At 36.4% G+C, this 11913-nt stretch overlaps 1 protein-coding gene across 1 annotated transcript in view; it reads left to right on the forward strand.

The window, feature by feature from the left end:
* DNAH5 (dynein axonemal heavy chain 5) overlaps positions 1 to 11913 on the forward strand; it is a 136608-nt gene that overhangs the window by 38943 nt on the left and 85752 nt on the right. The window contains 9 exon segments of the mRNA XM_075705164.1: positions 480 to 642; positions 1104 to 1379; positions 2212 to 2402; positions 2485 to 2584; positions 4554 to 4690; positions 6185 to 6386; positions 7890 to 8125; positions 10282 to 10500; positions 11220 to 11282. Coding sequence (XP_075561279.1) covers positions 480 to 642; positions 1104 to 1379; positions 2212 to 2402; positions 2485 to 2584; positions 4554 to 4690; positions 6185 to 6386; positions 7890 to 8125; positions 10282 to 10500; positions 11220 to 11282 — 1587 coding nt within the window.

Here is an 11913-nt window from a genome sequence, read left to right on the forward strand (position 1 = left end):
TAAATACAGCTTTTGATAGCTTTTATCTCCTGTCTGGCTATAAAAGGGAACTATGATTGGCTAAAACTCCTTATGGCACAGCCAAGTAATGTAAAATGGCAATGATTAAAAGAAAGGTTAAATCTTCCATGTCTACATTGGAAAGTTAAGAAAATTAAGAAGCACTTACTTTTGGGAGCCCTTTAATGGAACTAGACTTTATAAATGTTGATTCATGGTGTCAACTATGGATAAGTCATATGATTTAGGAAACAAGCTACGCCAATTTTGAAAGACATTCATGATGTCTTGTTTGGCAGAAAAAGAATCCAACACTAAGTACCTTGGAACAAACCAATTTGAAAATAATGTTGTGTATTGATCTTGTTTTTCACAAATCCGAGGCCTTGACATTTGTGTTAATAAAGGCTGCTATGACCGTGAAATAGACATGAGACCCAGGAAGATAAGAACATATGTTTGTTTTGGTTTGATAACAGGAGCTCTGTATAAAAGGTTCTCGGACTTTACATTTAAAAAGCTCACTGGTGGAAGACGCTGCTAATGAGCTGATTAACATGTTACTTGACACTGAGATACAGGTCAGAAAAGAAGATAAAAAGTCAATTGTACCCACTGGTGAAATAAGGGGAAAAAATACAGGTAAGAAGATTGTATTGCAGCTCTGTGTTTGTGTTTCTTTTGCATGCTGATAGTATGTATTGGGCAATATTGTAGCTTGGCTGACTGAAGTATCAATCAGTATCTAATGTCTAAGGACCTTTGTTTTAATTTGTCTGGATTCTAACAATCATCTATCATCTGCAAAATAGGTCAATATTATCAGTCTAACTTGCATGTTGAAATGTTAATGCCATAGGAGCAGCTGCTTACAGGCCTTGGTTAATTTCTGGACTTCCTAGAGAAAGAGTATAATAAATAATATCTAAATTTTATTGATAATCATGCCAGTTTGTACTGAGTAGGGAAGGTGGGTAGGAGTAAAAGGACTGTTACAGTGAGGTACGGATTACAAATGAGTATAATTTGCACTTTTGTAAAATTTAGCGGTATTTCAGACACGTGTGGAGGTGTTGCTTTATTGTGTTTTCAAGTCCCTTAAGTCAATTTAACTAACTAGATTTATGATGTTTTAGCAACAGAAGAGGAAAGAAGATCAAAAAGCTTGACTTCCTCCCACAATTCCAGTGAAATACAGGCTGGACTGTCTCCTCCAGCAAAGAGGAAGAGAACAGATTTAGAAAAGTTAGAGGAAGAAGCCAATGAACTGCTTTCCTACTTCAATCAGTGTAATATTGATGCCCTTTTGAAAGTCACTCGAAACACTCTGGAGACCATACGCAAGCGCATCCATGCATCTTCCATGATCAACTTCTTAGGTGGCCATATTGCAGTACTTTGCTTTCTTAGCCTATAAAAATAAATATGTAAATGTAATATCCCAGAACTGTATAAAAAAGAGCCACATATGTAAAAGAGAGGAAAACGGAGTTTGAATGGGCTGTCTTGTTAAATCACAATTGATAACATGGTATATTTCTAAAGGAATTTTTTTTCCTGTGAGAGTAGGAAGGTATCATTGTAATGCTGTTTCTCTTAGGACTGACTGTACTGTTCTGAAGCTGGATATTATATTTGGAGCTGGACTTGATAAATGGTTACCTGTTTGACCTTAGCTTTTACATAAAACTGTATGAAAAAACAATAGAGAAAGAGGTGTGTTCTCTTTCTCTTACTAATTGCCTTCAGATCTTTCTATACATTATAATGGAACACTCTGCTGAAGTGTTTTCTTGTTACTTGTTTCTTGTTTTGTTTTAAGAAACAAAAATAAAGGCATTTGTATTTGGTCTCTATAGCATATAAGGCATACAATATTATGAGATTCTAAGGAGGTTTTGGGCCCAATTTAGTATGCTGACTGGGACTACAAGCCAGATAACAAAATTTTCTGCTAAACAGTTTAGCTGTGCAGAACAAGTTGAAGGGGAGCTTCATGGAGAGAAAAAGCGTGGCACTTAGTCTTCGCTTGTGCTGCTATAGACTTTACCAATATGTCTTGTAACTTACTTGGGAATCTTTTTTTTTTTTTTTCCTTAAGAAATTACACTCAATACTAGGATGTATATATTGGTTTATATCATTACAATACCTAGTTTGACATCTTGAAAAAAATGTGAACAACTTTCTTTTTTTTTGTCTTTCATTTAGAAAATCACAATGCTTCTAAGCAGAAAAAAAGTGCTCATCCTATAATTAGAACTAATATTAACCTATCTATCCCTAATATCATCATGACACCCTCTTTGGATGAGGTACAGCAGACGCTTAATAAAGCTGTAGATAGTATTGTGAAAGTAATGAAAGGAGTTGGGCAGTGGAGTGAGGAGAGAATATCCAAGGTTTGTGTCTTTAATGGCCTTGCTTACAGCTTATGTTTGAAAACTACTGTAAATAGAAAATGAAATTTTATTTCTTCCCCAGAAGAACATGTTAGAGAGAAAAGTGGCTGTGTTGCGGTGTGAGAGCAGAGACAGCGATTCTGATGATGGAATGAAAGAGATTGGAAAGAAAAACATCCATGGTAATGATAAACTCTGACATCACTCAATTTGAATGTGTCATGGTTTAGCCCCAGCCAGCAACTCAGCACCACGCAGCTGCTTGCTCACTCCCCCTACCCCGATGGGATGGGGGAGAGAATCGGAGGAGTAAGTGTGAGAAAAACTCCTGGGCTGAGATAAGAACAGTTTAATAATTGAAATAAAGTAAAGTAGTAATGATAATAATAACAATACAATAATGATGATGATGATAATAATAATATACAAAGCAAGTGATGCACAATGCAATTGCTCACCACCTGCGACCGATACCCAGACAGTTCCCGAGCAGCGATCACTGCCCCCTGGCCAGCTCCCGCCAGTTAATATACTGAGCATGACATCATATGATGTGGAATAGCCCTTTGGTCAGTTTGCATCAACTATTCTGGCTGTCCTCCTCCCTCCCCCTGCTGCCCCCAGTTTCTTGTGCACCTGGCAGAGCATGGGAAGCTGAAAAGTCCTTGACTAGCATAAGCAGTACTTAGCAACAACTAAAACATCAGTGTGTTATCAGCATTATTCTCATCCTAAATCTAAAACACAGCACTATGCCAACTACTAGGAAGAAAATTAACTCTATTGCCGCTGGAACCAGGACAGAATATTAGGTAAATGTGATTTATACTGTATGTGCTAAAGGATATTAAATACAAAATACATTGAAAGCAGTAGAATGAAGTCTTCATAGATTTTAAACTACCTCAGAAAAGAAATATAACAACAATGCCAGAGCTTCTTTTTGTGGTTAGAAGAGAGGCTTGCCTGAAGATACTTGTCTTTGTCTGGATTTGAGTAAGGGGATTTTTTTGTGCTTCTCAGAGTGGTGTGCGGCTTTGGGTTCTACATGCAGCATGTGAAAAGCTGTTAGGTGTCAGTTTGGGCAGCATAGTGGAAATTGTGAATGAGTTTTGAAAACAATTGTAGTCGCTATCACTATGCAAAAGATCTTTCATGATTTGCTAGTGCGGTTTGTAACTTGGCATGTTCAAATGGCGTCTTAAAACTTGTGCTGAAATTCCTTTAGGAAGGGTAAGCTGAACTTAGACAAAACCTGGTATTGAATAGAAATGTGTATAGAAATTGCAGTATTGGTGGAGGGAGGATTATTTAGAGGGTTGAGTAGACTAACATTTCTAAAAGGATTTTAACTTAATCTGTTTTGTAATCAGACATGGAATTAAATTATTGAAGGCGTTTATTCAAGGAAATTTAAGATGGTATCTTTGATTGCTGGGTTTTTCTTGTCTGAAATGGTTTAGAATCAAGCCAAATTAATTGTTCTACTTTGTACTTCAGGTACTTCAAAAATATATTGAGTCTTTTTAGGTTAGCTCCCTCTTATACACTTAAAAATTAGGAAAGTAATACTTAAACTGGGTTCTTTCAAAACTAAGAGTTTCTCTTGTCCAAGATGAAATAAGAAATGATGGTAAGTTCAGTCTTGTGGGTATTTGCTAACTAATGGACCTTTCTTTTATCTTTCCTTTTGAGGACTGGCTATGATCATCTTCTCGGATTTAATATTAATTTGTATTTCAAATTGTCAGTTGTGGCCTACCCCACATTATTTCAGAAAATAAAAATATTTATGGATTTGCTCAATGCTGACATATCAGTAAATCACTTAGGTGAAGTGTACAAGATAAACCTTGGGGAGGGGTGAGAGAAGAGGAAAGATTATATTTGAAAGATTGAAGTGGAACTAGTTCCAAATTTGACAGAGTACCTAGATGAAGCATGTTTCCTAAAGTGAAGAGGTTTATGAATTTGTGGCAATTACACTGGCCTCCTAGACTTCTAGTTGCCTTTTTGATTAATAAGAACACTTAACGTTAGAATGCATGCCTATTGAAAAATAGGTCATTAGTTTTTGTTTATAGGAATTTGCTTGGCCTAAAGAATATCTCTGTCCTAAAACTGCTTTTGTATTTGGATCTGTCTTTATAGATAGTGTGTCAGATGCAGCGTCACTTAGTTTGTCTGATCCGGTGCAAAGCCAGAACTACTTCAAGAGTGTTTCAGAGAACAAAGAAATTATTAAATTAGTATCTTTACTCAGCACTGCTATTAATTCCACAAAAAGGGTAAGTAAGACAATTGAGATGTTAATTTAATATCACTATCCAAGGGATATTAAGATATTACTTTTAATATCCTTGGGCAATAAGGGTAGGCATTTAAAGCAGTGGTTAAACATATGAATGAAAAAGTTTAGGATGGTGGGTGGAAAACATGTGGCTGCAAATTTGCAAATATGCTTTGAAAGTGTAACATGGGTTAAGTGTACTGTGTTCAAAAAATTTATGAGGTTTTGAGTATTACATAAAGTAAAACTTAGGTCTGATTAAGAACGTATCTCCAGTTGGTAAAACATCATAAGAAACTCTAGGTGTAGTTGAGTTGTGTGTAATATAGAACTGGTAGTAATTGTACAAGTGTATTAAATACAGGTGCATTTAGATAGAAATTCTAATGAAGCCAGCATGACTTTGGACCCATTATGAACAGTTCATGAAGGTTTTTGGAAGAAAACTGGCTGTCAGCTTGGCATTTGTAAAGTGCTGCATAGGATTTGCTACTGGATGTTAGGAGGTAGCTTTAAGGGATAATAGTAATTTCTGTGCCCTTTTCTTATTCTATACACTCTCTAGTAAACTGTAGATATTGAACTGATATTTCTTTGGGGAACTCTGAATCAGTTCCTCCTGGGACCAGTCCAGCCTTACAATGGAGCCTTGCTGGGTGGAAATTTTTGACTCAAAGCCTTGTAACTTCAGTGGTGCTAAAGCATAACTAGTACAATGACATACAGGCTTGTGCTGAAGACTAAGGTGCAGTTGATAATGATGGATAGTTATCTTGGTATTTTGAGACTCAATATTTTGTAATTGGAAACTTTTACCATTTAGGCAGGTTTAAATGCCTGCAAGCATTATGTTTATCATAAGTCATGATGTGGATTATCTCTTGTAGCAGTCACCACTCATTTACTTGCTTAATTAGCTGAAGTGATGATGATTTAACTTTGACATTCTCCCGAACTCCTGAGAACCAGAACAAGAACTTGGTGGCACACTCCTTAAATGATATTAAAATCAAAGATACCTGAATTGAGTGTAGAATTTAATGTTAACATCACCAATGTCATACATATAAAAAAATCTGTCTCATAACTTCATTATTCGAGAATGAATTGAGTTACTGGTGTTCTTGTTATGTTGGGCCCTGGAGCTCAGGTTTCAGTTGCTAGTGGTAGGAAAGGACAAGTGTACTGTATCCTAGTCTTAAAGGAGTATTTTATTTCCCACTGATTCCTAGGATTCTATTGACTGAAGAATCACTTCATTGGAAAATACTGTAACTGATTTGACAGATTGAATGTCATTAGCATACAGTTCCTGGCAAGGCTTGTGATTGCTTTAGCATAAATTTACCAGCAGCCTTCTGTTTAGTGAGGTGATGCAACCTGCTCCACTATGGAGTTCTTTATGTATTCTAACTAGTAGGTGCTAAGAAATTATATGTATGCTATACATACAACGCTGAGAATCTTTCTTTGAACTTCTAATGTGTTTCAGGAAGTTCTTACAGCTTTGGAGAGTTTTAGTTGTTACCACCATATATGGCAGAGGGACAAGGAAGAAAACATTGATAAATTAATGATGGGAAACCCATTACTCTCTGAATTTGAATCTGAAATTCTGCATTTCCAAGACTTGGAGCTGAAAATCAATTCTGAGCCTGAATACATCTGCGTGGGAGCTATTGCACTGTACACTGGTAGAGTTCAGCTTTACACTTCTCTCTAGAGACATATACTTTCTGACTCCTGTAGGATGGAGAGATGGTGCTTAGTTTTGCATGGGTGAACTAGGTTAAAGATGGAAAGGCAAAAGAGAGAGAATGGCTGTTTGCTGGTTTGGCTGTAAATGCATGCAAACAAAACACCAGCGCAAGGGTATCTGTGAGGCTCAGCTGGAGTTTCTTCCCCCACCTGGATACTTCTGCTCACTTACAGGGTGGATGGTAGATGTTTGCCTATCCTTCTGACCCCCTTAGGTGCATGTTTTATGGGAGTAAGATGGTATGTTTATGTTGTATTTCTCCTTGCCTGGCTGCATGTAATGAGACAGCTGAAAAGCCTTGTGTTTAATACAGTTAGTTAAGTGAAGCATGCATTGTTGCTGATTCCTTTTTGTCATGAAAGCCAGGCCTCAAGTCTTTACCTTTTTGTAGCTCAGGTTCCACATCACCTAACTAAATTTTGCATAAGCATTTTACACCAGTATAACAGAAAGGACAGCTGGGAACTATGATGGAGTGTAAGAAATGTATGCAGCGGATTTTGCAGGGAATGTCAAATCTGAGGAAGCAGAACGTTTTCTTCATTAGGAAAGAGTGTCAACCAAATGTCTTTGATTATATCATAAGGCAAAGAACTAGAGAACCAAGCTGGCTGTTGAAACTCAATGGAGGTGAGGTAGTTCTGATATTTAATAAATAAAAAAGACCATCAGGTGTGAGAGCTAAGCATGGGAAGAGGCACTGTGTAAATAGGAAGACACACAAGTGAAATCTGCACAGGGAATGAATAGGTAACAGGGTTGAAATTATATCCAGCTAAAATTTTATGTAATACTTGTGTTGGTATTGATTTTTGACTCTTCTGTTGAGAACTGTGAGGAAGAAATTTGAATTTAATGGCAGAACTTTACAGAAATGGACTGGATTGTTGCAAAATTAGGCAGGAACTCAGCAAGACTTCAATTTTCTCTCTAAATGTTTGTCATTTGGTTCCACTGACGCTCCAGATAAAACTTATAAAAATTTTTTGGTTGATGGGCCATTTGGTTTCATTAAATGACAGATCAAACTTTCTGTTTCTTCAGCTTCCATAGTCAGACTCTTACTTTTCCCCCCAAGATTGTTTTTTTTTTAAACATTAATTTTTGAAAAGATTTTAGATTTGGAGGAAAATATTAACCAATTTGTTAGTGAAGTGTAGGACAGAAATGTGTGTGATATACGAACAAGATGAGAAGTGTGGAGTCCAGTGTCATTTTTCCAGTAGGAAGGATGATACATTTTGAGAAGATTAGGAGGAAAGCAGTCCTATAAACCACTCAAAGGTGTCTGTGTGATTTCATCTTCTCTGTACGTGGATGGTTGGACTGAAAAAACACAACTGGGAGTGAAGAGAACATATATTGAAAAAAGATTAAAGGTACATCTTAAAAAATGTGTACAATATCTAAATATCTATTCATTATTCAATGTTTTTAGCTGATCTGAAGATAGCACTGAGAGCAGAAACCAAAGCCTGGATGACTTTGCTGGGGTGTCATTGTAATAAGAAATACCGAACAGAGATGGAAGCAATTTTCACTTTTATAGAGGAAACTGGCAAGAAGTTAAATCGCCGCATCAAGGATCTAGATGATATAAGAACAGCCATGTCAGCTTTAAAAGAGATCAGAGAACTGCAGATCTCCATAGACTCTCAAGTTGGGCCCATTGAGGTAGTTAACAGGAATGTTGCATGTATGGGTACAATTGCAACAAAGCAATTATTTTCTGGGTTAAAGCTTAACAGTGCACTTTGAAAAGGTATGATTTAATACGTGTTAAATGTTTGGTGGCAGACCTGTTGTGTTCCTGTAAACCTTTTTTGTGTGGAACTCTGATTTGGACAAACGTAAACTTGTTGAGGAGAGAGGTGGTTTAGAGAATAGTGCAGAAATTGAGTGATTTAAGTAAGAGGAAGATGACAATACAGGTATTTAATGCAAGAAAGCTTTTGGTGCTTTGTGGAAGAAGTCTGTGTATGAAAAGCATTGGTTTTCCTATTTTTTTTTTTGTTTGTTTTTAGCTTAGCCTGCAGCAGAGGAGAAGGCTAATGTTAGCCAGATTATATGAGAATGTGTGAGAGTGATTGCTTTATCAACTATATCATGGATTGAAATAAACATAACAATTGACTTCCTTAAAGAAGTTCACTTACTAGGATACATTTATTGAACATCTGACAATGTAGGGTCTTCTGGTCAAATGCAGAATTAGAAACAAATAGTAACTGTTTCTCTGCATTCCTGACCAGAGTATGGGTTTAAGAATACTACAGTTTGGCAAAATGCACCATTGACGAGACGTTTGGTAGAATTTTTTTTTTTCGTAAGACATGTTCCTGATTCCTGATTGCCCATAATTTTATTGTTAGGGTTGTGTCCTTATTATTTTAAATTAAAGTAACTTAAACCAGAATTCTTATCCACCAAGTATTGACAAATATAGTATTCTGTTCTGGAGATGCAAAACCTGTGTTTGCTGTCAGGCAAATGTCTCGTACCTGTGTTTTCTGATTCTGTTTTCTCTGAGCTGAGGTAAATTATGGAATGCAGTATGTACTCAAATGTGCAAACAATGGAAATGAGTGCAGAGCCCTTCCATATTTTGCAGAATACAGCTAAGAAGGAATATATCTCTCAGCCTTAGAAGCCATAAGGATCTCCCTAGTTGTGTGAAGGAGCAAAAACAGGACAAGTAGTTTATGGTGAAAAGCAAAGCATGTCTGCAGCTGGAACCTTCTGTGAAATTGTCATAGATAATGGGATCTTGTAGGAGATGACATTTTGGAAGTTCCTGCTAAGACCTGTTGTGGTTTGCCATTTAATGTGGACCCAAGGCAAAAGCTGTGGTAGCCGAGGATTCCTAAGCTTCCAACTCTGCAAGCAGGAGCCTCAAGTCCCTAGGCACAAGGAGTCATGCTTCAGATTTTTGAAACGGAGGTTGACGTACTTTCCACATAGTGGGGTGGCAGACAGATAGTTATGTTTCCATTTTTGCAATATGATCAAAGTGGAAAGGTAAATGGAAATAATTCCACTTTATACAGAAATTTTCAGATGAAACTGTTATGCCACAAGATTCATTGCTACCCTGTGCTAATTTACAGTAAGTGAATTTCAATTGTGTTTTTGTGAAACTTGACTAAGTGTTTCAGTATGTGGAGTGTTTATGCGTTGACGATATAAGTGGCGATCAATGTTCTAAGAAAACAAAGGACCATTAAGTAGATTTTTTTTTTTAAGTTGATTCCTCATTCTGAATGATGAATAGTTATAACATTTGAAATAGTTGCAACATATTAGTTGTGGTATCTTTTGATGTTGTTTCCTAATTCTTTTTTGTTGAAAACATGAACTAGGGCTTAAGGATCTTTATGGAATAGAAGTTTGTTTGCTTTGCTTATGTGAAGACCTCTGTTTAGATGTTTTCTCATGGCTCACCTCCCGTAATATTCAGCTTGGGTCATAGTAGATAACTGAAGATGTGGATCAGAAAAATATTGTCAGAGTACTTGAAGTAGAACTTAAGGAGCACTTTAACTGGAAACAGTTTTTTAGAGAGGCAGATTGCACTAGGGCAAATAATCTATTGGAAAGCAGAATGCTATGTGAAAGGGAAGGCGTTAAGGAGAACTAGCTAGTTTTCATTTTGATGTTTCTTCCAGTTTGGTATTGGTTTGCCAGTTTGATAATGGCTATGCAAAAAGAACAGATTTTCTTTTTCTAACAAATCATTCTCTGTTCTTAAAAATTTAAAATGTTAGCATACATATATGTGTAAGATTAACTTCAGTTACCATTTTGTGTATCTTGATCCAACCTTCTGACAGGAATCCTATGCTATGTTAAACAAATATGATCTACTTGTGGCCAAGGAAGAGACAGAGAAGGTGGACACTTTGCACTACGCTTGGGAAAAACTGCTAGTCCGTGCAAATGAAGTGCAGAATGAGCTCATTTCTTTGCAGCCAAACTTCAGAGGCGAGCTTATTAGTGCTGTGAAGACTTTTACTGAAGACTGTGCACAGTTCTATTCAGATTATGATCAGGCAAGTGTTTGTGGTGTATTCTGTTAGAGGAGTTTTTAAGGAGCAGTGGGAGCATGGAAAGATTGTGGAGTTGACTAATTAATGGGATGTGCCTCTACTGTCTGAAGAATACGTTTATTCTTGTTAATGTGATATTTGAGTTTCAGTGCAGGGCAGGCTTTGGTTATTTTTTGTATGTGACTAAAGTATGTAATGCTGGTAATCAGCTCTTAAAGCTGAAGAGATGAGACATGTAGGATTTATGATAAACAGCAAGTTAGCATGAGCAAATGTGGACTGGGATACATGAGAAATTATGTTAGAATGTAAGAAGTGTTTTCTGATGTTGGATATAAGTACAAATGACTTAAGCTCTTATATTCTTTCTCAGTAGAATATAAAAGAGTCAAGCTGAACCAGTCTTGTATCATCTAAGTATTGCTGATTTTTACTTGAAAAAGGAGCTAGCATTGCCTAGCTTTTACACTATTATGGAAACTTCTTTATTAAAAAGACAATTAATTGCCTTCTTTGGGGTTTTTTTTTTTTTTAATTAAATAAGAGTAAGGTGCTTGTTCTACTAGGTAACTGTGTGATCTCTTGGTTCAGTTTTTATCTGATGTAGGGATGGAATCCTGCAGCTGCAAAAATGTTTGAGTTTAGCATTTAGAAAACGCTGATTAGAAATCAGTTGTGGCTATTTTCACCCTCCAAATTAACAACTTTTTTTTTTTTTTTAGAATGGGCCAATGGTCATTGGTTTAGAGCCTCAGGAAGCCAGTGACAGGCTTACTATGTTTCAGGTACTGTTAACTCGAAGACATTGCTTAATACTTATTGTAAGTAAACTAACACCTGAAGGCTCTGAGAATGAATCAGAGTAGTTGAACTGATTTTCATTGATACATAGGGTTGCTGGTTGGGCAAAGTCTGTTTTAACATAATGAAAGCTAAGTTGGTATTTTTTCTATGCATTTGCAAGGAATGCTGGTTAAAATTGTATTTTTTAGGAGCTAAGAGAAAGGCTGCATAGATAATGAGCAATAATTACTAGATTCAAGTATCCTGATGAGAGCCTACTCTCAAGTTTAGTGTGTTTGGCTATAGGCTGTTCTTGTGTTCATTGTGTCTTCTCACAAATACAATTCTGCCCAATCTTCTTCCCCTCTCTGCCCCCCCCCCCCTTTTTTTTTTAAATAGTATTAAAGGTTTCCATTTAAACTGCCTGTTTTTCCTGTTGAAATGTTTCTTTGTACCATGATTAATTTCTATTCCTGTAATGATGACTTCTAATGGTTTTCCTTTTCCCATAGTGCTATTCATTTGGCTTCCTGTTATGTTCCCTCAGTTATATTGTAATTGACAAATTGTGTTTTTCTTTGCTGCTTGAACAGTAGTAATTCTTACTTCAATCCTTCAGTAAAATAATTGCAC

This window comes from Pelecanus crispus, chromosome 2 (genome assembly GCF_030463565.1).
Source record: "Pelecanus crispus isolate bPelCri1 chromosome 2, bPelCri1.pri, whole genome shotgun sequence".
Lineage (NCBI taxonomy): Eukaryota > Metazoa > Chordata > Aves > Pelecaniformes > Pelecanidae > Pelecanus > Pelecanus crispus.